The sequence below is a fragment of the Musca autumnalis genome, unplaced genomic scaffold (assembly GCF_047663935.1).
Source record: "Musca autumnalis isolate F117 unplaced genomic scaffold, ASM4766393v1 scaffold_5, whole genome shotgun sequence".
NCBI lineage: Eukaryota > Metazoa > Arthropoda > Insecta > Diptera > Muscidae > Musca > Musca autumnalis.
This window is the reverse complement of record NW_027412088.1, coordinates 28245676-28273064: the sequence shown is the minus strand read 5'-3', so window position 1 is coordinate 28273064 and position 27389 is coordinate 28245676. Positions and strand designations below refer to the sequence as shown.

At 40.9% G+C, this 27389-nt stretch overlaps 1 protein-coding gene across 1 annotated transcript; it reads left to right on the top strand.

Annotated features, from left to right (window-relative positions):
* Nucleotides 1-403: 403 nt before the first annotated feature.
* LOC141405940 (caspase-1-like) lies at nucleotides 404-26389 on the top strand. The gene is made up of 4 exons (XM_073990835.1): nucleotides 404-1555; nucleotides 14645-14892; nucleotides 25116-25424; nucleotides 25484-26389. The coding sequence occupies exons 1-4, from the start codon at nucleotides 1326-1328 to the stop codon at nucleotides 25732-25734; spliced, it is 1038 nt and encodes a 345-aa protein (XP_073846936.1). The 5' UTR covers nucleotides 404-1325; the 3' UTR covers nucleotides 25735-26389.
* Nucleotides 26390-27389: the final 1000 nt, after the last annotated feature.

The window sequence follows — 27389 nt, the reverse complement described above, 5'->3', positions numbered from 1 at the left end:
ATGTCTGTATACCAAAAAGATATGTTGGCAGATCTCTCTCGTTAATTATTAAAATAGAAAAATTTGAAAATATACTGAAAACACCAAAATTGTGAGAAAAAATGGAAAACATGAATGAAAATAATAGAATTAATTATTAAATAGATATCTGAAAGAAGGATAAATATTTTTTCAGTTCATATAAAATAGTTTTACCCGTATTTTGGGTTGAAACTTTCTTTAAAATCAGTAAACAAAAACCATGAAAATATGAATCATGTTGCTATGAATTGTGTACCATGTCGTATGAACGGGTTAATTCGTGTACGTAATTATGAGAACGAACGACGTGATTCAAATGCTGGTATGAACATGACATTAAATGCATCTTGTTTGGAGCCATGTTTTGTTATTGAACGCCGCCACATCAAAATATATTCATGCAAGTGACGGCGCATACGAATTCCTGCACGGCTCTAAACTCTGTGCAGTTGCAGTTGGGAAGAGTATAAACAACAATCAATTATCATTGTTTTGTTTGGGGAGAGGCGCAATGAACATAAACAATAGTCAATAGTAGTATCAACAAAACACTTTTTTCAGTCTCGGAGACTATTTTGTATTTTTAATCTCGTGTTAGTACGCGTTGTGAATAGTTAATAATACGGCTTTTTTGTTGTTGCATCAGTTAGTATTTATTTATGATGCACTTCAATTTCTTCGTACAATGATAGTTTTCAACGAAATGCATAACCTCCAAAAAAAACAAACGTCATAAAAAATGCAACAAAAACAGAAAAAACAATAAAGCGGCTTGACCATATTTGAAAACAAATTTGTTAAATCACAAAAAAATAGTTTGATTGTGGTGACAAATAGCAATAAATAGTGTTTAATCTATATTGCCAAGTGCAACAACTGCCCCGGCTCCCGGCTGAGATTATTCTTGGCCTTGACAATAAGTTTTGTTGTGTGGGGTTATACCAAAAAAATTGGCGTGTCTGCTTGATTATTGTGGTGCAGAGTTTGAATTGTGTGCGTCGTCGTCGCACCTCTTAATAGTGGGTGAAGTTGGAGTAAAAGAAAGGATAGAGCAGGCAATAGAAAAAGAACAAGAAAGGAACTTGTCTTCAATACTCATACAAACATTTACTTCCTCCAATACGCAATACAATAGTTTTTTATTTAAATTGCCTGTCTGTTCTGTGTTGTACTTTGTGTTGTGGTTCTTATCTGAAAAACTGTGAAACTAAAGAAAATAAGCTATATTACTGAATTACTAATCACATTACTTATTGAAAAACAAAAATAAATAAATAAAGGCAAAAGCCAGCTCTGACACCAAAATGACGGACGAATGCATATCAACCACAACAATTGAATATATAACAAAAGCCACACTAAAAATGAACACTGTCTCACGAAGTCCAACAGACTCAATTCATTGCGAAGATGAGTTTGGCGATCGGCCCGATGCATTGGGTATGGGCATTTTGGGCGGTGAAGATCCATCTACTGCTGCTAATAAGACTGTAAACGGAGTGCTACAATCACATCAAACTAATGGAAAAATTAGGTAAGTGCAAATGAAAAAACAGTGAGCTTGCTGAAGTTCATTACAGGAGTTTAATTTTATTATGGAAGACACGTTCAAGATCTGAAATTTATTGCGATTTACTTTACAAGGATATATTCGTTGTTGATTTCTGGATGCTGTGATAAGGTTAACAGTTTTCATGTAAAGAAAATCATTTTTTTATTATTAGGTTTTTTATTAATGTTGTCGGAACAAATTTTGTTATCGTTGAATGGGAATTCGCGTACCACGTACATACATACATATGTATTTCACATCCATCCAATGATGTTACAAAGCGCACTAAACACGAATTATTTTATTTGAAATTCAAATTATTCCATTTGTAATTCGAATCATTTTATTGGTAATTCCAAAAATTCAGATTTATTTTTTATTTATTTATTCATTCATTGCGAATGAACTTAACTCTAGCTTAGTAAAAACTCTCCGATTTTTTTTTTGAAATTTTTACCAGAGGTAGATATTGTTGCGCTGATCACGGAAATGTATAATTTTCTTGGGGGACGGACCCGGTTACCCGGTTATTGGACCCGAAAGTCCGGGTTTTCGAGATTCTAAGAGCCATATCTCTGCATCCAGAGAAGTTATTACAACATATAGCACCATCTTGGAAAGGTTAAAGTGCGAGCTATAATCTGACATACATTAAGCGGGCTCCCATAATGGACCCATTTTCGACTTTTTGAGGGTTTTATGGAAAAATCCGGGTCCAAAAATCAGTTTTTGACTTATATCACCTGACCACCTGAAAATAACCCCATCATATGACCACTTGTTGGATAGGAATCATTTTGTAGCAATCGGTTCAGTAGAGCCGGGTCCAACCCGGGTTGTAACCGGACTTTCGGGTCCAGTAACCGGGTCCGTCCCCCAAGAAAATTATACATTTCCGTGATCAGCTCAACAATATCTACCTCTGAAAAAAAAAAAAATTCAAAAAAATCGGAGAGTTTTTACTAGACTAGAATTGTTCCAAATATTTTAATTTTTTTTTTTGTATCGAATTACAAATAAAATGATTCGAATTACAAATGGAATAATTCGAATTACAAATGGAATAATTCGAATTACAAATGGAATAATTCGAATATCAAATTGAATAATTCAAATAAATGAAATAATTCGAATAATAAATAGTAAAATTGACTGGCGTCCACACATATAATCTGCTCAATGTCCTCAAACAGACTGGAGTGCTTGACAGCTAATATGTGTAAAGATGGCCTGCAGCGCTGGTGCTGCCTTGATAGTCTTTGCAACGGGCGACAAAATCGAAATCGGCCTGCACGATTCACCTTTGTTGTCGAATGTGATCCCTAGAATTTTGGTGTAGTTGGTGTTTGGAATTCTGCTATCGACCATGACATTAAACTCTGTTCTCACCTCTGCCGTCCATGTGGAAAACAGAGTGGCCGTAGATTTAGTGGCGGATATTCGCATATTCCTTGCGTGGAATCTGGTAAGAACAGTCAAATAGGAGATGAGCCTTTTACAAATGACATCAGAAAAGGCACGTGACGCCAAAATCGTACAATCATCCGCACACGATACGATCTCAATGCCGTCTGAAGAGAGCGGAATACAGGAGAGGTAGAAGTTAAACAGTTCCGCAGATATCACCCCACCCCAGGGCGTTCCCCCTGTATCAGTCTGCGGGGTTTGGACTTCTTGTTCCTGAATTCCACGTACGACTAGCGTCCGCACATATAATTAATTATCCAACGTCTCACACTTGTTCGGAGGGTTGTCTGCTCAATGTTCTCACAGTATCAAAGGCTTTTGATAAGTCAAGCGCCACCATCACTGTTCTGTCGCACGACGGTTGAGTTCTCGATAAATATGTGTGTAGATGGCGTGCAACGCTATTGTCGTGCTGTGCTGCCTGCGGAATCCGCAACTAGATAGCTATTTCTGACACTGGGGAGGACTAAGGTCTCAAAGGTCTTTGCTACAGGCGGCCTGTACGATTCACTTTTGCTGGCATCCTTGCCTGGTTTCAGTAGCGGGACCATCCTGCAAATTTGCCAGACTTTGGGTACGACGTGGTTGGCTAGCGACAGGTTGAGAACGTTAGTGAGATACTCGACTTCCGTTACATCCAGCTGTTTCAGCATTACCATGGATATTCCATCAGGGCCCAACGCTTTGGATAATTTTGCGTTCCTGATGGCATTCGCAATATCATCCATTGTAAATGATAGTCGTTCATCCTCGGCAGGAAGAGATATAATGCGAGGTAGTACTTTCTCTTCGCCCTGATACTCCCGGGGTGCTCGACAAACTGTCGATTGAAATAACGGATCAGTCAGCGTAACGTCGCCAAACGTAACTGATCATATCTTCCTTCTTCCAGGCTTCGAGAGTGACTTAACCGTTGCCCACAATTCACTTATTCCGGCCCCAATGTTGCAACTCGTCAGATGATTTGACCAATTGTTCCGTTTATACTCACCGTCTAACCTTTTAATTTCCAGTATCAGCCCCCTGACCCTGGGGTTGACTTGACGAAGCTCATCACGCTCGTTTGCTAATCTCGCAGCCAGTGCTGGGAAATTTGGTCACACTTCGGGTATTCGACCAACAGATAATATAGCGAGCGGCTGCAGCAGTCATGATGTCTCAAATCGTCCTCTCTGCTACCCAACATTGGAAGTGTTGGACAGATTTCTGAAGCGGTGATTGGTAAACTCTCTGAAACTAGGCTAATTACCATTCCCATTATTGATAAAAATGAGGCTTTTAGGAGGATGGTTTGCTGTTGGAGACGATTATAGAGAGATGGTCACACCCAGGTTAGGTTAAAGGATGCGCAGCCCTCTATTAGAATAGGTGACTGCTTCACTCGGAGACCGTTGGTCCATTGTGTTCATCCTGTGTAGGCTATTTAAAGATGATGGAGGTGTGTTGTTGAGATGATTAAAGATGAAGGAGATGATAGAGTGTTGCTGCAGCTTGATGAGATGAGGATGATAGGATAGAGATGGTGAGTGTAGGAGTTGTAGAGATTGACGCCAAGGAATTATCTGGAAGAGTGAAAAGAGTCTGATTATTAACGGTTGTTAAGGACGTTTGCCTTTGCCAAGCCATGCTAGATGTCTGGTAAAGTTGTGTAGGACGATGTGATCTATGTTAGACAGGAAGGTCAGAGTGTCTATCTCATATCTGCCTAGTGTAAGGTATCTCCTTGTTTGCAACATGGGGCACCTACAAAGCAGATGTTCGACAGTCTGTATCTCCTCCGCATCTTCACATAGTCTGCTGTAGTCAATGCCACTGTCATCCCATTTTGAAGTTAGAGATCTCATGTTATAAGCCCTACCGCGATTTTCATCCCTAACTTATCAAGTGAGAGGATGGAAGCCGTTCTTCGACGAGAAACCACAGGCCAGATTGCCTTGGATACCCTACAACCAGGTTCCAATAGCCATCTTTGATGTGCTTTCTCATTGAAGATCTCCCGAAGTTTGCAGATGTAGTGGCACATTGGTGGGCGGACGGCTTCATCAACTGATAAGTTCATCTGCTACCTCGTTTCCCATGATGTTGCTGTGACCCGGAACCCAACATAGCTTTACGATATGGTGTATAAGTTAACAATAAAAGACTTCTTCGTCTTTTGGTGAGCTTAAAAAAACTGTTTCTTTATTGAAATCCAAAAACTTATTCTACTTAAACTACTTAAGTTATAAAAGACAAAAAGTGCTGACACCATGATCACGCCACTAGACGTAACACGACTCCATCAATGTAGCCTAGCAAGAACACAACACAGCCAAGCAAGCAACAATGTTGTTTGTTAGTTCGGCAGGGATGTGCTAACTACCCCCTCACTTAAGTGGAGGCCGTCCTCGGTCTTCTTTATAGCCATTGCTACGGCAGATTTAAATCTTTGTTGTTCTCTTATCTTTGTCCTACGTTTGACGAGGCACAATATGAAATGGAGTATTCCGATACTCATAAAAACAACACCGCCAACTAAAATTGGTCGCATTCTTGCATCTTTTTCAAGGTCGCCAATATATTGTAAGTTTTGCAAGTTCATCTGATGGATAGATGACAAACTTAAAATTTCACTGTGGTTGTTTATAATAATTGAGGGGAATGATGGTGTTCCTGGTTTCCGCATATCAATGTTGTTTCTATTTACGAATAGTGTACCATTGACAGTCACATTTTTTTCAAAGGTTATGAGGAATGTGCCGTTTATGTTTCTTACATTTTCGGTTGCTTCTTTCACTTCTGCAATAGCGTCATTGACAATGATAATTCCATCGTCGATTTCTGCCACTTTATCAAGATTATTGCTTTGCGTATTACAGTGTGCTGATTCACCCGATATGAGTTGTTGAGCGCAGGTTTCGCTTGGCATAAGTTGACAATAGGTTGAAGATATTGTTTGCTTGCAATTTGTTGCTGAATACGTCTTGCCTTCGCAGTCTACTACAGTGTTGGTGTCAGCGAATTGGATAATTTTATTATCGTGAGGTACTGGGAATAAAGAAATTTTCTGACATGTTCTTATTGGAATAGGATATTTAATGATAAAATACAAACAATATTCATTTGATATTACTTTTACTTTAGACAAAGACATTAGTTCTGATATGGTGAAATCTGTGTGTTGCTCATTGCTCTGATTTTTTATAAATATTTTTAAATCGTCCTGGTCCAAAACTGTTGGATTTACAATATTTATTTTAGCTAAAGTTACGGATAAAATTATATTTTGTAGTTCCATAACTATCATCCGATTTCTGGCCATTAAAATTTCAAATAGATTTACGGTATCAATTTGTTCCTTTCTACGAGTCCTTAGAATCGTGTTTACAGCGTTTGTTAATTTCTCGATTTCAATTTGTATTTTTGTATTTATTTCTATCTGTCTATTGTTGGAGTCTACAAGTTGTTTTTCGATTAATTTTGCTTCTTCCCAATCATCTGCATCTGGTGTACCCGCAATGACCTTAAGTGCTTTGCCTATCAAATTAATGCTTCTTGCATGCCGATGATGTATGGTGAGGGTTGTTAAAAGAGTATCAATATGCAATAAATCGGATTCTAATATCTTTTTTACATGAGTCTGAGGAAATATGCTAATTGCATTTTTAGTTTCACGTTGTATCTCAAAGTACGTTGTTAAGTTAGTTGTATGCCTTAGATACCCATAGTCATTCCAAACGATGGCTTTCCCATCCAAAATTGGGACATAATCGGAGTGTGAATAGTCAATAATCTTTGCACGAGTCAACGTTAGTATGAAAAGAAATTGTAGTAACAGCCTAGGTAAAAAACAAAAGCAGAAAAAAACATTTTATCAATATAAACTAACATTTATCTGAGGTTGTCCTTATGGACCACCCTCCCCTTTATTAGGACAGTTGTCCCCAAATCTGCTTCGACAGTAGCTTCTTCATAAAGTGGTGTCATTTTATTTCCAAGTCTACGATTATTCCTAACAAAGACTTTATCCCCCACATTGTAAACTTTGTCATGACGACTTTTATTAAAGTAATGTAACTGCCTGTTTTGCGCGTTAGAGATTCGCTCTTTAATCTTTTGTTTTACCTCAGAGGGTGCAGAATGTATCGTATCAATAGGTCTTTCATTCGTGACAGAATGAATTGTTCGGTTGTATTCTATAGTTGATTGTAAGATGAGTTCGACGGTATCCTCGATCTTCCTTTCTATTTTCAAGCATCTTGCGATTTCGGCAAGAGTGCTATGAAATCTCTCTACCTGCCCATTTGAGGTGCTGTGTAGAGGAGGTGAATTGACAATATCTACATTAAACCTGTTTTTCAGAATTGATCTGATAGTCTCAGAGTTAAAGGACCTCTCATTATCACAGTAGACAACTTTGGTATTTGGAAAAATATTCATTAATTGGAGAATTGGTTCTTTTACGTCTAGAATCGTTCTGGACGCTATTGGCTGTACCACAGCGAATTTTGAGAATTTATCCACACAAGTTAAGAAATGGTTTTTATCAGTTGAATAAATATCAATATGTAGAATTTCACCGGAATAAGAAGGAACCTTTGTTTCTCCTATAACGTGTTTTTCTGGATGCCGATTGTATTTTGCTTTTGAACATGTCTTGCAGTTGGCAACAACCTCATTCGCTATTTTCACCATTTTGGGGAAATAGTAGTCTGAAAGGATTTGCTTAACATTCTCTTGGGCTGCTCGATGAGCTCTATTGTGTTCACTTACGACAATTTCTCTCTGGTCGCATTGGTTGAAAATGTCAGAGACAAATTTACTACAAAATTGGAACTTCGTTGAAGGAAACATCCTAATCAAATCGTGTTGAATGTGGGCCAACACAGGTAGGCCGCAATGAATAGCATTGACAACTTCAGTGTTGACTGCATCAACAATTTTGGCCAATATTTCGTTTTTATCTCTATATTGTACAATATGTCTCGTTTTGTTTCCGAAAAGTATAAAATTTCGAGTGGTGGGAAATTCCGACTCTTCCAGAATGATTTGGTTGCGAAAACAATTGACCGGTTTGTCTGAGCTTTCCATAGTGTAAGTGAATGACTCTTCACTATGGACTGTTGCCATGTCTGACGAATTATCGTTCTCCAACGCATGGACAAGTTGCCTTGATAGCGCATCTGCAACTTGATTTTCTTTTCCTGACTTATAATACAAGTTTGCATTATGTTCATCGATGAAAGCTTTCCAGCGCTTAATTTTTGCATTCGGATTACGATCCGAAACTGCATATGTCAAAGGTTGATGGTCAGTGAAGATGTTAAGAGTCTTCACACCATAGAGGTAATGTCTTAATGTTTTAAGAGCCCAGACTATTCCTAAAAGCTCCCTTTCGTTTGTTGCGAAATGCAACTCTTTATCCGACAATGCTCTAGAAATCATAGTGATTGGTCTTCCCTCTTGGGATAGGACAGCACCTAAACCATGTGCTGATGCATCAGTGGTAAGGTCGAACGGTTTTTTATAGTCAGGGTACATCAACATGACGTCCTCCGAAGATAGAATATTTTTCAGTTTGTGAAATGCATCCAGTTGGAAGGCGTTAAGATTGACTACAACCTTTTTGGATTTGGTTGCAGGAATTTTACCGTTTTCTCCTTTTAAAATATCAGTTAAAGGTTTTGCAATTTTGGCAAAGTCCTTGATAAAACATCTGTAATAATTTGCTAACCCAAGAAACGATCTTAGTGCGAACAACGTCGTTGGTTCTGGGAAATTTTGTATTGCACTTATCTTTGATGGTGCGGTTTTTATACCTTCTTTGGATACGACAAAGCCAAGGTATTCAACTTCAGATTTAAAAAAATTTGATTTTTCGACAGAGACTCTCATGTTTGCATCGAGCAGTTTCCTAAGAACACAGTCGATATGTTTTACATGATCCTCTTTGGTTTCTGAAAAAACAATAACGTCATCAACATAAACGTAACATGTTTTGCCTATTTCATCTCTTAGTATGTCATCTATCGCTCTTTGAAACATACTAGGAGCATTCTTTAGTCCAAATGGGAGACGGCAAAACTCGTACTTTCCGTTATTTACAGAAAATGCCGTTTTTTCCCTATCTCTTTCCGCGAGTTCAATTTGATGAAACCCGGATTTCAGATCTAAAGTGGTAAAGTACTTTGCTTTACCTAAATTTGATAATATCATTGTTACGTTCGGAACGGGATATTTATCACTAATTGTTTTGGCATTAAGCTTCCGAAAATCTATAACGAGACGTTTGTTTCGGTTGCCTAGATTATCGACACCTTTTTTGTCGACTACCCATACTGGGCTATTAAATGGTGACCTTGAAGGTCGAATTATACCATCTGCCAACAATTTTTTTATTTCTGAATTTACGAATTCAGATACACCCATTGGGTGTGGATATAGTTTAGAATAAATAGGTTCTTCGTTCTCCATGTTAATGGTAGCAACGATATTTGTATTATAAGGTAGTGCTTCTTTAGGATCAGCAAAAACCTTTATTCGTTTTTTTAACATTTTCTGAAAATCCGCCTTAATTGCGAAAGGCACATCAATTTTATCGACGTCTATAAAATTAACATCTTTACATTCAAAAAATTCAATTAGTTCAGAGCCAGAATTATGTAGGATAAATCCTTTTTTTAAATCAATGTTTGCATTGATTTTCTTTAATAGGTCTAAGCCCACAATTCCATCAAATGTTGTTAGAGTTGGCAAAATGAAGAATGTAGAGTTCATACCGAATAAATTTACAAAACATTTTTGTTTAATAGGAGTTTGTCCGTTGACAGAGTGAACTGAAAAAGGAGTACTTACGGGAATTATATGCTTCAGTTCATTGAGAGGTTTTATATAATTTTTTGAAGCACCAGTGTCAATTAAAAGGCGTATTGGTTTCCCTGCTATCGTCCGCCTTATGAACGGTAGTAGGGACCTGCCTCTAAAAAAATTTACATAGTCACGGTCTTCATTTACTTCATCGTTTATGTCTCCACATTCGGATTGAGCTATGTCACAATAGTGTCCCGCCTGCTCTTCTCCTGAATGGGATTCTGGAATCATATTATTCACTTTTTGAAATTTTGGGCCCGTACTCCGGCCAGACCCAGCTTGACGCTTAAATGGTTGTCTGTGAGAAGTTTTACCGTTACCATAATTGGTCGGTTGTCTGAATTTAGACGAAGTTGGGTCCAAGTCCATGTCCTCTATTTGATCTCTAGCTTGTAAATTAGCATCACCACCATTTTCGTAATGTGGATTTTTCTGTTTATGATAGTTTTGTTGTTTATAGTTCCAACCACTATCAGACGGTTTTCTTGGCTGAATTTTTTTTGAGGTTTCAGACCTTAACTTTTTTTCATCATTCCTATTATATGCCAGAATCGCTGTACGTACAGCGGATTCTATTAATGCAGTCATTTCTTCACTGTTCATATTGTCTTTTCAAACAAAAAATTGTTACGACTATAACAAGATCTAAATCACTGTGTTTGTTTTTTTTTTTTGGCACAAAGATAAAAATGTTTTAAACACGCACTACACTTTGTTTTTTCTTAAATATTAAGTTCTTAATACCACCAGTTTTGGACACAATTTTGAAATTCAATGAGTGACACACTTACATGACTTTATGTTGTTTAAAAAGAGTAAATCCTTATATTTTTCAGCAAGTTTTAAGCGGGGTCTCTTAATCCAGCAAGTTTTAAGTAAGGCTTCCTTCTAGTAAATATTACTTTCAGTAAGTATTACGTTATTTAAAAAGAGTAGATCCTTAGATTTTTCAGCAAATTTTAAGCGAGGCCTCTTAATCCAGCAAGTTTTAAGTAAAGCTTCCTTTTTCAGCAAAATTCAAATTTAAGATGATAGATCTCTTTTTTTAGATCTTTATATTCGTAGGACTGATTTAAACTGATAGATCTCTTTTTTTAGATCTTCATATTTGTAGGGTTGAACCCGGTTGGGCGCCAGTTAACAATAAAAGACTTCTTCGTCTTTTGGTGAGCTTAAAAAAACTGTTTCTTTATTGAAATCCAAAAACTTATTCTACTTAAACTACTTAAGTTATAAAAGACAAAAAGTGCTGACACCATGATCACGCCACTAGACGTAACACGACTCCATCAATGTAGCCTAGCAAGAACACAACACAGCCAAGCAAGCAACAATGTTGTTTGTTAGTTCGGCAGGGATGTGCTAACTTATATATGTATATATATCCTGCAGAGCTCTCCTACAATCAAGAATAGCTCTTGAATTTATAGTCCGTGATTTGAGAGCCTTGCGGGCCGCTTGACTATCGAAATATAGTCACCGGTCCTGTAAGACTGCCTTCAAGCCCTTTCACCAATTCAGCTGCTTTCCTGATAGCAAGAATCTCCGCCTGAAAAACACTACAATTATCGTCAAGCTTATATGAGTTTTTAATTAGTGGATTCTCGCAGTAGCCAGAGCCAGTACCTTCTTCCATCTTGGACCCGTCTGTGTATATTGCCAGACCGTCCAGAGGAGATATACAATCAGCTCATGCGTCTCTGCTTGGGAAAATAACATTTAAGGGGTCAAACTTGAATGAAGTGGCCATATAATCGCTTAGGCAACCATTGTCACCTAACTCAAGTTGACTATCAATTAGTTTTAGGACATTCGAGTGTCCAAAGTGTGAACCACGCCAACACCCTGACTCCCGGAGTCTAAAAGCAATTCTTGCCGCCAGAGACTGGATTAGGATGTCCACAGTTTGGAGATCCATGGTCACACCCAAGAGAAGCGACAGGTTTCCCGGTGGCGTCATTTGTCAGACCAGGTGACATCTGGCGTACTATGGCACTCTGCTAATTCTGGTAGAGGTGTCCTCCGTACCGTACAAAATGTGGAGCCATTAATCCGCTCAGTCAGAGCAACACCCCTCTGTTCATTGCCGATGCCCGAATGCCATAAACTCATGATTAAAGTCACCTAAGATCAGTCGGGTTAATGTTGGACCTATAACCTGGAGTACAGCTAGTAATCGGCGGGATGTATACGTTAAGCAAATCTACCTCGACAGTTCCACACCTAACCGCTACCCCCAATACATTCTATGTACCAGACATTAGAGACAGGCTCAAGCGAGATAAGTATGTATTTAAGAGACTTGTGCAACCGGAATGCTAGTCCCCCACCTTCACTTCTGGTACGATCGATCCTTCATCAGGCCGTTGTTTCCATCACAACGCTGTAAGCTGGAGTAGTTTTTGTAGCAGTTTCGAAAGTTCTCTTTTCTGCTTAATCTGGCTCTGGGTCTATCACCAGTTCTAGCAATTTGGCTGCTTCGATGGGTTTTAACCACAAAGCTATAGGAGTGAGAGAGAGTTGAGTAGGTTTGGCAGGGCAGTTGAAAACGTGTAGTGTGCATATGTTTTACACGGTGTCATAGTTCCTTGCCCTATAGGAATTTACACGGCATCACTCGAGGGTAGATGAGGACAACTACTCTGGTTTGTCGTGGCAGCTGACGCTTCTCAGCTGCAATAGATGGAAGATGTTCTTCCAAGACCGCATTCACATGATTGTTGTATATGACATATGTGGCTGCATCTGCGTGAATGCTATTTAAGTCTTGTTGATCTATTGGTTCTATCTTGTAAAGCTGGACCTCTCTGCCTAGATCATGAAGATCTCCCCAGAGATGCCTGGACGGGGGCTTCTATCCATCATATGGCTCTCACCGTAACATCCGAGCAATTACTGCATCGAAAGCTTCATGGTCCATATAAGTAAATTGTGGGCAACGGTTAAGTCACTCTCGAACCCCGGAAGGAGGGATGACAGGACCTCAGTCACGTTTGGCGACGTTACGTTGACTGACCTGAAGAGGTGTGCAAGTTACTTCAGTTTGTCGAGCACCCCGAGAGTGACAGGGCGAAGAGAAGAGTGTTACGTCGCATTAGATATCTTCCTGCCGAGGATGAACCACCACAGTTTACAATGGATGATGTTGCGAATGCCATCAGGAACGCTAAATCATCCAAAGCGTTGGGCCCTGACGGAATTTCCATGCTAATGTTGAAACAGATGGATGAGCCAGGAGTATCTCACTAAAGTTCTCAACCTGTCGCTAGCCAACCTATTGTTCCCGAAGTCTGGAAAATGGGCAGGGTGGTCCCGCTACTGAAGCCAGGCAAGGATGCCAGCAAAGGTGAATCGTACAGGCCGATTTCGTTTTTTTCATCTGTAGCGCAGACCCTTGAGGGTCTAGAAATGGAAATAGCTATCAAGTTGCTGATCATCAGCATGGATTCCGTAAGGAGCCCAGCACGATAACAGCGCTGCACGCCATCTCCACATATATTTGTCGAGGACTCATCCGGGAACGGCCGTGTGATAGAACAGTGATGGTGGCGCTTGACTTATCAAAAGCCTTTGATACTGTCAAGCACTCCACGCTGTTCGAGGACATCGAGCAGACAACGCTCCGGCCAAGTCTGAAACGTTGGATAATAAACTATATATGTGTGGTCGCCAGTCGTATGTGGAAATCCGGAACAAGAAATCCAAGCCCCGTAGAGTGAAACAGGGAGTTCCCCAAGGAGGGGTGATATCTCCGGAACTGTTTAACCTCTACATTTCCTGTATTCCGCCCCCTCCAGACGGCATTGAGATCATAACGTATGCGGATGATTGCACGATCCTGGCGTCAGGTACCTACCCTGATGACATCTGTGAGAGACTGAATTCCTATTTAACCGATCTTACCACCTTTTTCCACGCGAAGAATATGCAGATATCCGCCACTAAATCGTGGCCGTTCACCACATGGACGGCGCAGTATAGAAGAGAGTTGAATATCAGGGGTCACATTCGACAGCACTTTCACGTCGTCCTCGCATGCCACAGCTATCTGCGATAAACTGAAATGTAGGAACAAGGTCCTCAAGTCCCTAGCCGGCAGCACTTGAGGAGCAGATTAAGAAACCTTGTTGACCACGCATAAAGCGATAGGTGTCGGTCTGTAGTAAGCTATGTGGCGCCAGTTTGGTCCCCGAATTTATGTGACACGCAGTGGGATAAGATTCAAATTTGTCAGAACACCGCCCTGAGAACAGCAACAGTGTGCATCCTCAAATCTACAGTGGACCATCTACATGAGGAGGCAAAGATTCTTCCAGTACGACAACATAATGAGATGCTATCGTTGCAGTACTTGCTCGGGTGTGTTATTCCAGCAAACTATTAGAATCTTTTTAGGGAGGTAACCAAAGGAGTGAAGAAGGACTGCACCGATATGGTCAACATACGAACTTCGTCCAAATTTGGACAAAATATGACGAGGCGGTGTAGCACCAAATCCGTTCGAGAGTTATCGTGTGCACCAACCTGTTAGCAAATTTCTGCAATCCCCTTATTTCTGTGAGGCGGCACATTTTTAATCGTATCAAAGCGTTTATACCTTAAAAGCTGAGGGTATTAAATTATTTATAGGAACATTATTATATATCTCATCGCTATAAGTTATATAATTAATTAATATACATAAGTATCTCTTTGGTATCAGAACTTATACCCAAAATCCTCATTTTGTTCTTTTACAAATTACTTTCTTTTCAGTTTTGAAATAGCATCTGTCGCCCGCATGCCCACTGAACGTAATGCCATGGAATACAATATGAATCACAAGCACCGTGGTATGGCATTAATCTTCAATCATGAATTTTACGAAATACCATCGTTAGAACCACGCAAAGGAACAAATGTCGACTGTGAAAAGCTAAAAACAGCATTGAAGAATTTAGATTTTGATGTTAAAACTTACAAAGATTGTAAACTACGCGATTTATATAAACATATCGAAAAGGGTAAGTAATCATTTCCATTATCATCAATAACTCAATTAGACCTAATCAATAACAAGGGAAAGTCAACGTGATAGCTTATAATTGTTTGAAGACAAGTTGGAAGCAATGAAAATGATTCACGTGGTGGTGGTGGTAGTAAGCAATATAAGATAATGCAGTTTATTGTACATCTATGGCAACGGGTTTTTATTAACAATTTTGTTGTTTAGATTATTTTTGCGGCATTGTTATGATTGAACTTGGGGGAATTCCTCGAATCAGTGCACATCACATGTAAGGGCTGTTTTGCGAAGTCATTTATTTATTTTTTTAATTTTACCTACGAACATTAAAGATTCTATTTTTAGAGACAGTATGATTATGGACCTATTAATTGACGAGTATAAACTTCGAGAATATGGAAGTTTTAAGTGACTGAAATAGTCAATAACTTAAGGCAATATTGACATTGCAGCCTCAGACTACATATGCATATCTATTTTCGTTTTTGTTATTTTGCAAGAGTGAACAATTTCTTTAGGCATTAGGCATATTCCTATAAAATATTGTTCTATCCTCATTGTACAATTGTATCACCTATGAATTTTGTTCTGTGGTCCTTGTAGCCAACTGATCTGTTTGTTCTATAATTATGGAACAAAGAAGTACAGTAAACACAAATAAACACAACAACAATTCATATTTACACTTCCACATGTAAATAGCAAATGTTTACATCATCAAAAACATCCAGATGTCGAGAACTACATGTTTTATAAAAACAACAAGTAAGAAAGACGTTATGTTCCACCACGAGTGTATTGAAATAAATAGGAACAATTAGTTTTAATTGTTGGGATATTGAGGCCACAACCTTCAAAATACAGATAATCGGGAGGTATCCTTCTATGGGTTCTATATGAATACTTGAACCTATACCGACAAATTTGGTTGCAAAGTTGTATACCCACAACGAAGACTAAATACCAATTTTCAGCCTCGGTGGGATATTGAGGCGACAAACTTCAAAATGCCGAAAATCGGGAAGTACCCTTCGACGGGGGCTGCATGAAAACTTGAACATATACCGACAAATTTCTGATGAAAAGTTTAATACCCCCCAACGAAGACTAAATATCACATTTCAGCCATTTCGGGGGTATTAAGGACACAAACTTCAAATACAGATAATCGGGAGGAAACCTTCTATGGGGGCTATATGAAAACTTTGACCTATACCGACAAATTTGGGTGCAAAGTTGTATACCCCCAACGAATGCTAAATACCAAATTTCAGCCATTTCGGTGGGATATTGAGGCCACAAACTTCAAAATGCCGAAAATCGGGAAGTACCCTTTGAGGGGGCTATATGAAAACTTTGACCTATACCGACAAATTTGGGTGCAAAGTTGTATACCCCCAACGAAGACTAAATACCAAATTAAAGCCATTTCGGTGGGATATTGAGGCCACAAACTTCAAAATGACGAAAACCGGGAAGTACCCTTCGACGGGGGCTGCATGAAAACTTGAACATATACCGACAAATTTCTGATGAAAAGTTTAATACCCCCCAACGAAGACTAAATATCACATTTCAGCCATTTCGGGGGTACTGAGGCCACAAACTTCAAAATACAGATAATCGGGAGGAACGCTTCTATGGGGGCTATATGAAAACTTGAACATATACCGACAAATTTGGGTGCAAAGTTGTATACCCCCAACGAAGACTGAATACCAACTTTCAGCCATTTCGGTGGGATATTGAGACCACAAACTTCAAAATGTCGAAAATTGGGAAGTACCCTTCTACGGAGGCTATATGAAAACTTGGACCTATACCTACAACTTTCTGGCGAAAAGTTTAATACCTCCCCCAACGAAGACTAAATACCAAATTTCAGCCAGTTCGGGAGGTATTGACGCCACAATCTTCAAAATACAGATAATCGGGAGGCATCCTTCTATGGGGCTATATAAAAACTTGGATCTGTACCCACAAATTTGGGTGCAAAGTTGTATACCCCCCAACGAAGACTAAATACCAAATTTTAGCCATTTCGGTGGGATATTGAGGCCACAAACTTCAAAATGCCGAAAACCGGGAAGTACCCTTCTACTGGGGCTATATGAAAACTTGGACATAAACCGACAAATTTCTGATGAAAAGTTGAATACCCCCCAACGAAGACTTAATACCAAATTTCAGCCATTTCGGGGGTATTGAGATCACAAACTTCAAAATACAGATAATCGGGAGGAACCCTTCTATGGGGGCTATATGAAAACTTGAACCTATACCGACAAATTTGGGTGCAAAGGCCCCCAACGAAGGCTAAATATCAAATTTCAGCCATTTTGAGGCCACGACCTTTAAAATACGATAATCGGGAGAGTGCCACAGTTGGCCAGACGTAACCATCGTGTCACCTGGTCTGACAAATGATGTTACCTGGTAACCCGTCGTTTCTCTTTCTCAGACCATCTCCCCATAATTGCCTTCATCAGCAGACCGCCCGGCTGAAACAATCCCACGGCAGCGTTTTCTTTGTACCTGATTGACCCGGGACCACACAACATCAGCGTTCCGGCCAGCGGCTGCCACCTCAGTATACATGTGTTTGTATTTATTTCGTTTTTCTGTGCTGGGAGCGGCATATCCCGGAATGTCTGCTCCGGATTCTTTTGGTCCGGGCCGGGACGGAGGAAAACCCGGGACCAATATATTTGTGCTCTGTTTGTCACATCCGCATCTTCACCCATATTCAATCTTCGGTGAGATGCAATAGATGTCAGGAGTGGGTGCATTTAAGGGATTGCTCTGGACTTGCCACGCGAGCCCCCAGTGAGTCGTCGTCGTCAGATTACGAAACTCCTTAGTCGTCGGATTACGAAACTCCCCCGCAGTCCCCCCAACAGCAGCCGCACGTGCAGTATTTAACACCAGCCGTTGTTGTTCCAATCCCAGAAAATGCATCCTTTTTGCAATGGGCTCCGAGGTAAGATCGATGAAATAGTGGACTTTATGAATCGGAAGAAGATCAAGGTCGCGGCGGTGCAGGAAACCATGCTGAACGTCCACAGCTCAGTAGGTTGTGATGGTTACAACGTAATAAAAAAGGATCGCACCAGATGTGGAGGTGGGGGATTAGCTTTCCTTTTGCACCAGTCTGTTCAATACATACCTATCTCGCTTGAGCCTACCTCTAACGACCCGTACATGGAATGTATGGGGGTAGCAGTCAGGTGTGAAACTGCCGAGATAGAGTTGCTGAACGAATACATCCCGCCGAGAAATAGCTGTATCTCAGATTATAAGCCTGACATTAGCCCGCTTTTGGAAGGTCATAATCGCCTGGTCCTGGGGGACTTTAATGCGCATCATGAAATGTGGCATTCGACCCTCGGAAACGACCAGAGAGGTATAGCGCTGGATGAGCAGATTGATAGCTTTACGTTTTGCTCGGTCAATGAGGACGCCCCTACCAGAATTAGAGGAGCGTGTCACAGTTCGCCAGACATAACTATCGTGTCACCTGGTCTGACAAATGACGTCACCTGGCAACCCGTCATTTCCCTTGGATCAGACCATCTCCCCATAATTGTCTCCATCAGCAGACTACCCGATTTCATCACCTCTGAACGCCGCACATTCGTCAATCATGGGAAAACTGATTGGCCGAGTTTCAGAGAGTTCACCAATCACCGCTTCAGAGAATTGCCCAATCCTATTGATGTTCGGGTAGCAGAAAGCACGTTCCGAGACATCATCAATGCTGCAGCCGCTCGCCATATACCTGCTGGTCGAATACCGGAAGTAAGACCAAATTTCCCAGCAGAGGCGACGGGATTAGCAAATGAGCGTGATGAGCTTCGTCGAACCAACCCCGACGACCCCAGAGTCAGGGAGCTGACACTGGAAGTTAACAGGCTGGTCGGCGAACATAAGCGGAACAATTGGTCAAACCATCTGAAGAGTTGCAACATTGTAGACGGAATAAGTGAATTGTGGACAACGGTTAAGTCACTCTCGAAATCTGGAAGGAAGGAAGACTGAGGTCCTAGTCACGTTTGGCAACCTTACGCTGACTGATCCCAAGAAGTGCGCAAGTTATTTCAATCAACAATTTGTCGAACACCCCGGTAGTGACAGGGCAAAGAGAAGAGTACTACGTGGCATTATATATCGTCCTTCCGAGGATGAACCATCGCAATTTACAATGGATGATGTTGCGAATTTCATCAGGAACGCTAAATCATGCAAAGCGTTGGGCCCTGATGGAATTTCCATCAGAAATAGCTATTCAGTTGCCGATCATCAACATGGATTCCGTAAGCAGCACAGTACAACAACAGCGCTACACATCCCACGGCAGCGGGTTCTTTCGTACCGGATTGACTCGGAACAACACAAAACCAATGTTCCGGCCAGCGGCTGCCACCTCAGTGTGTAAATGTTTGTATTTGTTTCGTTTTTCTGTATTGGGAACATCATATCCCGGAATGCCTGCTCCGAATTCTATTGGTCCGAGCCGGGACGGAGGAAATCCCAGGACCAATATATCTGTGCTCAGTTTGTCACATCCGCATCTTCACCCACATCCAACCTTCGGTGAGATGCAATATATGTCAGGAGTGGGTGCATCTAAGGGGTTGCTCTGGACTCGTCCACGTGAGGGACTACGACACGTGGTTGTGTGAACACAGTCCCCAGTGAGTCGTCGTCTGATTACGAAACTCCCCCGCAGTCCCCTCGACAACAGCCGCTCATGCAGCCTTTAACACCAGCCGTTGTTGTCCCAATCCCGAAAATGCAGCCTTTTTGCAATTGAATTGCAATGGACTCCGAGGTAAGATCGAGGAGATAGTAGATTTTATGAGTCGGAAGAACATCAAGGTCGCGGCGGTGCAGGAAACCAAGCTGAACAACAACCACAGCTTAGAGCATTGTGATGATTACAATGCTCTGAGAAAAGATCGCACCAGAAGTGGAGGTGGGGGATTGGCTTTCCTATTGCACCAGTATGTCCAATACAGACCTATCTCGCTTGAGCCTGTTTCTAATGACCCGTACATGGAATGTATGGGGGTAGCAGTCAGGTGTGGAGCTGCCGAGATAGAGTTGCTGAATGTATACGTCCCGCCGAGAAATAGCTGTATCTCAGATTATAAGCCTGACATTAGCCCGCTTTTGGAAGGTCATAATCGCCTGGTCCTGGGGGACTTTAATGCGCATCATGAAATGTGGCATTCGACCCTCGGAAACGACCAGAGAGGTATAGCGCTGGCTGAGCAGATTGATAGCTCTACGTTTTGCTCGGTCAGTGAGGACGCCCCTACCAGAATTAGAGGAGCGTGTCACAGTTCGCCAGACATAACTATCGTGTCACCTGGTCTGACAAATAACGTCACCTGGCAACCCGTCATTTCCCTCGGATCAGACCATCTCCCCATAATTGTCTCCATCAGCAGACCACCCGATTTCATCACCTCTGAACGCCGCACATTCGTCAATCATGGGAAGACTGATTGGCCGAGTTGCCCAATCCTATTGATGTTCGGGTAGCAGAAAGGACGTTCCGAGACATCATCAATGCTGCAGCCGCTCGCCATATACCTGCTGGTCGAATACCCGAAGTAAGACCAAATTTCGCAGCAGAGGCGACGGGATTAGCAAATGAGCGTGATGAGCTTCGTCGAACCAACCCCGACGACCCCAGAGTCAGGGAGCTGACACTGGAAGTTAACAGGCTGGTCGGCGAACATAAGCGGAACAATTGGTCAAACGATCTGAAGAGTTGCAACATTGTAGCCGGAATAAGTGAATTGTGGACAACGGTGGATGGATGGATTCCGTAAGCAACACAGCACAACAACAGCGCTACAGGCTATCTCCACACATATCATCAAGGACTTTAAGAGAGCAAGCCGTGTGGCAGAACAGTGATGGTGCACTTGACTTATCAAACGCCCTTGATACTGCCAGGCACTTTATACTGTTTGAGGACATGGAGCAGACAACTCTCCGGCCAATTTTGAAATGTTGAATAATCGATTATATGTACGGACGCCCGTCGTACGTGACATTCAAGAACAGGAAGTTCAAGCCCGTAGAGTGAAACAGGGAGATCCCCAAGGTGGGGTGATATCTCCGGACCTATTTAACCTCTTCCTCCCCTATATTCCACCCCCTCCATACAGCATTGAGATTGTAACGTATGAGGATGATTGTACGATCTTGGCATCGGGTACCTTCCCTTTTTTGACTGATCTTACCACCTATCTCCACGCCAGGAATATGCAAATATACGCCCCTAAATCTACGGCCAATCTGCTACAACATGGATGGCAGAAGTGAGAACAGAGTTGAATGTCATGATCGATGGTAACAGAATTCCAACCACAAACTACCCCAAAATTCTAGGGGTTACGTTCGTTAGCATGTTCATGTCGTCCGCGCATGCCATAGCTATCTGCGACAGCACTCGGGGTGCAGATAATGAAACCTTGTTGACCACATATAACGTAATGGATCGCCAGTATGGTCTCCGTATATATGTATGTGCAATGCGATGGGAAAATATTGAAACCTTTCAGAATGCCGGCCTGAGAACTGCAACATAGTGCCTCCTCATGTCTTCAGTAGACCATCTACATGAGGAGACAAAGATACTTCCAGTACAGCAACACAATGGTATGCCTTCGCTGCAGTACTTGCTCGGGTGTTACCGTGCGAGCCATCCTATTCACCATAATGGTAAAACTTACTCCAAAACAGCAATTTGGAATGCTGGTTGAAAAATGGAAGCCCACCCAAACGTAGCTCGTGGAGTTTCTACAGCCTTGATGCGATGCGGAATTTGATCCCTCCCTAACCAAAGTGTAGTTTATTCTGACGTTTCCATAAATAATCCTGGCCATTGCAGTATATTAAAACTTTGATGGCCCTCCTGCTTCGAGCTCAACAAGAAAACCTCATGATTGATTTCTTGTTGTGGCACTTAATGACCATGATGCTTTTTTGAAGGTTGATACTTTCGAACGGACGGTCACAATAATCTTCGGAGACCGGTTTCCACAAGCAACCAGTGGACCTTTGCCGATTCTCCCGTCGGTGTTAGCTCTGTCGAAAGTCGTCAGCTGGTATCATTGGGGTCGGTCTTGTTGCAACTTTTACCATGTGCCTTGAAGGTCGCTTTTCCAGAGCAGGTAGTTGAATTCTTGCTATTGGGCTTATTCTCCTTGGCATTCTGGGCAAAGACGGCTACATAAGATGTCGATGTGTTGACCTGCTGAGAAGTCATCGTCTTCTTGGTCGAGGGCTGCGGTCCTTCTGAAGATCGGATCCGTTTCACAGTTGTATGCTGTGAAGCTTTGTCCGTCTTCTCAGCAGAAGGTGGTTTTTTAGTTGGACCAAATATTTGAATTACTTGCAGCCTGCAGATTGGAGTTGGGCTTAGAGTCATACCCCTTCACAAAATGGTCTCCTTTACGGAAGTCATTTAGTTTAGGAGTAGACTTTTTAACCTTCTTCATTCCCTTGTGGGTTGAGCTCGGCTCGGTGGAGTCGATTTTTTTTTTGATTTGGGCAATGGTTTGAGCAACTGCAAGGACTAGAAGGAAACTACTTTTTTGCATTCCTCCGCGGCCTCTTTAAGGGCCATGGTTTGAGCAACTGCAAGGACTGGAAAGAATATCCTGTCAAACTGAAGAAGTGGGATGTTCTATCGAACTTCCCGATATACCTCAACATGCTTCTGATGAAGAGACGAAGGTTTTCCGTTGCATCAGCACAACAGGATGTTGTCGATGCAGTACCTGTTTGGGAGTTATCGCAGTGAGTACGTCCACCATGATTTAATAGACTGGCTTCCCCACTCAGGCAGGTCAGGAGATGTGTTCAAAATCTAGAGAGAGATCCAAGACCTTGTAGACCAACGACCCTATCAGGCAGACCTGGATAAGCATTCACACTGATGCAGTCTCGCAGGCAGTATAGGGATACAGTGTGAATGCCGTACACTCCTCATCCACGCAACAGAAGAACGCCAACTGCTAAGGCAAACACGAGTGCTTTTAGACCTGTTAAGATCCGGATGATGTCACCATTCCCAAAACATGCCCGGCATGTGATTTGGGACTACACGACACGCTCCATTTGTTTAGCTGGCTAGCTAACCCCTTCACTTGTCCTGATTCTTTATGAACGCAACCAGTCCAGGTTGCAGAATTTTTGAGGATGGATACAGAGGAACCAAAACCTGATAACTGAAATAATACACGAACGAAGATATTGGCGTTGCTACAACAACAACTATCCTCACAAAAGTTCAAAACGTTGCATAATTGCTGTCCAAGGATTGTTTTGAAAATTCCCTTGAAGGTAGTCCTTGCGATTCTGATTACAGTGACTTAATTTTTATACCCTCAGCATTTATGCTAACGAGGGTATATACACTTTCATACGGGCAAAATGTGTCTCATCGAAACAATTGTTTTAGACCCCAAGTATGTTTGACGAAATACATTTCCGACAATTTGGAGTTGATTTAGCAATGTCCGTCCGTCTGTCTGGCTGGCTGGCTGGAGCGCACGATAACTCTCGAATGGATCAACCGATTCGGTCCAAAATTTGGCTTTCGTAATATTTTGCCCAAGCTTAGTTTAAGTTCGAAGATGGGCTATATCGCTCCACTCCTTCCGGTACCTCCCCCACAAAAGTTTGAAAATGTTCGGAAAATTTGTGCGCACGATAACTCTTTAAGGGAGTGACCGATTTGATCCATACTTTGCACATCGTGAAATTTCAACCAGACTTAGATGAGGCTCCAATCGGTCCACTCCTTCGGGTACCTCCCACGCAAAATTTCGGAAAAGTTCAGTTTAGGAACATCTCTCGAATCGCTTTGATTTTTGTTTTAGCAACTTGTGTTCACTGCCCCCCATACGACGGTACAAGTTTCATCCGGGGCAAGTCCATACTTCCTGAGAAAATAGCCTGAAAGATGCAAAAAGCCCCTATGACACCGTGTGTAGTGGTTGGAGGAGCGCAAGATAACTCTCGAACGGATCTGCCGATTCGGTCCAAAATTTGGCCTACGTAATATTTTGTCCAAACATAGTTCAAATTCTAAGATAAGCCATATCGGTCCACTCCTTCAGGTACCTCCCCCACAAAACTTCAAAAATGTTCGGAAAACTTGTGCGCACGATAACTCTTTAAGGGAGTGACCGATGTAGTCCATACTTTGCACAACCTAATATATCTACCAGATATAGATCAGGTTCAAATATGGACTATATTTGTCCACTCCATCAGGTACCTCCCACACAAAATTTCGAATAAGTTCACTTTAAGACCTGCTCTCGAATCACTTTGATTTTTGTTGGAGCGATTTGCATTCGCTAACTCCATTACGATGGTATAAGTTTTTTTAGGGGCAAGTCCACATTTCTTGGGAAAACAACCCGAAAGGTGTAAAAAACCCCTATGTCACCATATGTGGCGGTCGGAGAGCACGAACTGTTCAAACGATTTGGTTTAACATTTGGTCTGCGTCATATTATATCCAAACTTAGTTTCATGGGGCAATACCGGTCCACAACTTCCGGTACTTCTCCCCAATATTTAAAAAATGTCACTAAAATGCTAGGACGATATCACTTGAATGGGGCAACCAATTTGGTCCAAACTTTGGATCTCCTAATATTTTGTCAAAATTTAGTTTAACTTCTAAAATGGCCCATTATGGTCCTCCCTGAGGGTACCTCCGTCACAATAGTTCAACATTTGTGTCTTAGTGCCTTAAATTCCTAATCCACATTTTTGTCGGCAAGTTCAAATGTCCAAAAAGGGCCACAGAATTCTGAAGAGACCTTAAATACATTCGATCAGTCCGTAGGTGAAAGTTTCACTTCAAATTGGCTGAGGGTATATACATATCTGTCGGCAAAGCCGACTGACACTTTTTTACTTGTTATATTGGACAAGTCCATGCACAAAAGCCCAAAAAATTCAACGGAGACAAATTAAAATTAATTATCTATTTCTACAAAATATTTCCATTTCGATTAAATTCACCCCACTTCTTTACTGTAAATAAATTTTTCTTACTCCGCCATACGTTAATTTTGTTTTGAAGAGGACAAAGAAAATTTCAAATTATGTGTTAGAAATAATTATTAAAATATAAATATAATTCGTGTTAATTTTTAAAATACCTCTTTCTTCACACTGTAGCTGCTTCACAAGACCACACCGATAATGATTGTATAGCCGTTGCAATACTCACCCATGGTGAACATGGCTATTTATATGCCAAAGATGTTATGTATAAATTGGAAAATATTTGGCATTATTTCACTGCCCATGAATGCCCCACATTAGCTGGTAAACCAAAGCTATTCTTTATACAAGCTTGCCGAGGCGATCGTTTAGATCCAGGAATTAAATTACAAAAGACTGAAACCGACGGTGAAACATTTTCCGAAATGACTTATCGTATACCGGTACATGCTGATTTTCTTATATCCTATTCAACAATACCAGGTTTGTTATCTATGACAAGCGTTATGATATGGTCGAATAATGTGTTATATTTGTTTTAGGTTTCTATTCTTGGCGCAACACCACCGATGGTTCGTGGTACATTCAGTCATTGGTCGAAGAGTTGAATAGAAATGGCAAAAAGTATGATATGCTTACCCTCTTGACGTTTGTTAGCCAACGTGTGGCTGTTGGCTTTGAATCCTGTGTACCATCTCGCCCAATTATGGACCAACAAAAACAAATACCTTGCCTCACATCGATGCTTACACGTATTCTACGTTTCAATGATAAACCTAACAAAACAACTTAAAGAATTCTCAATACGAATTACGTTTCTTGTCACTCTCTCTCTCTCTCTCTGTATCTTATAAAACAAAGTGAAAATTTAACAAAGTGTCACAACGTTGCGTACAAATTTACAAAATAATTCTCATAATGCAGAAAAAAAGAACTAAAACGATTCTATTTTCCGATTAAAACATTAACAACGAAATTTGTTATAAGATCTTTTTTTGTAATAGAACAAATTTTTTTTCTAAAGAAAATTTATAAAATTATAAATTTATACATAATAATACTTAATCACATTCTATACATTCACATACAAGCAAGAGAAAATCATGTATTTTTTTAAGCAACAATACAAATTATTTGTATTCCTCCATATCTATGTTTCATGTAACTCTTTGTAAATGATGGATGGATGGCACAGCTTGTTTTGCAGTGCTCCATCATCATGTATTTCTCAGTTTTATAAACAAATTGCCTTTATATGTCATTATATACTTTATCATTGGTCTCAGTAAATGGCTGATTAACCAACAATCTCTTTTTTTAATTTTAAATATTTCTCATAATTGCCTTCCACAAGAAAATGGTTGCCATTTGTTTTAATTTTAAGATATTTTTTTATATAAGAAAAAGTTTTTTCTTAAATTAAATAATATGAATATGATGAACTTCAAGTGATGTATTTTATTTTTTGACTTTTACTTAGATCCAAATATAAATCTGAAGGTTTTTGGGAATACCCAAAGACGGCAATTCACGATTAAAGGCCTGGGTACATAAGCCGCTCGGGTTTCTGGCTTAAGACCAAGTTCGACCTAATTGAAATGTGGTTCTGACATTTCTTTATTCCTTTACCAGAAATGAATTAAGCAAGAAAGCCAAGCGGCTTATGTACCCAGGCCTTAAGAACTCCAAGTAACAAATATAAATGCAAATTTAGCACTAACTGGATGTGATGCCTATTCAGTACAGTAACAGTTATTGTCTACTGTAACTGGTACATATGTATGTACCTATGTATGAACAACATATGTATGAACAACTATTTAACCGATCTTACCTCCTTTTTTCATTCGAGGAATATGCAGATTTCCGCCACAAAATCTACAGCCAGTCTGTTCACCACATGGACAGCGCAGTTTGGACGTGAGGTCAATGTCGTGGTCGACGGTAGCAAAATTCCGACCACAAACTGCCCTAAAATTTTAGGGGTCACATTCGACAGTACATTCACGTCGTGCGCATACGTCACAGTGATAAACTGAAATGTAGGAACAAGGTCCTCAAGTCCCTAGCCGGCAGCACTTGGGGTGCAGCTAAAGAAACCTTGTTGACCACATATAACGCGATAGGTCGGTCTGTGGTAAGCTATGCGGCTCCAGTCTGGTTTGGAGATTATGTGATACGAATTGGAAAAAGATTCAAACTTGCCAGAATGTCGTCCTGAGAACAGCAACAGGGTGCCTCCTCAAATCTTCAGTGGACCATCTACATGAGGAGGCAAAGATTCTTAGAGTAAAGCAACACAATGAGATGCTTTCGTTGCAGTACCTGCTTGGATGTTACCGGTGAGCCATCCCAATCACCATCTTGTGGGTAGGCCCGACACATTCAGGCAGATCAGGAAGGATATCCATGCTCTAGATACAGGAGAGGACCCCTAGATCAACAAGC

What these genes read in the sequence shown, in the direction of transcription:
- LOC141405940 (XM_073990835.1), top strand. Translation starts at nt 1,326, where the DNA reads ATGACGGACGAATGCATATCAACCACAACAATTGAATATATAACAAAA. An exon ending in CAAACTAATGGAAAAATTAG is followed by an intron (nt 1,556 to 14,644) that starts GTAAGTGCAAAT and finishes CTTTCTTTTCAG; the next exon opens with TTTTGAAATAGCATCTGTCG. An exon ending in ATATAAACATATCGAAAAGG is followed by an intron (nt 14,893 to 25,115) that starts GTAAGTAATCAT and finishes TTCACACTGTAG; the next exon opens with CTGCTTCACAAGACCACACC.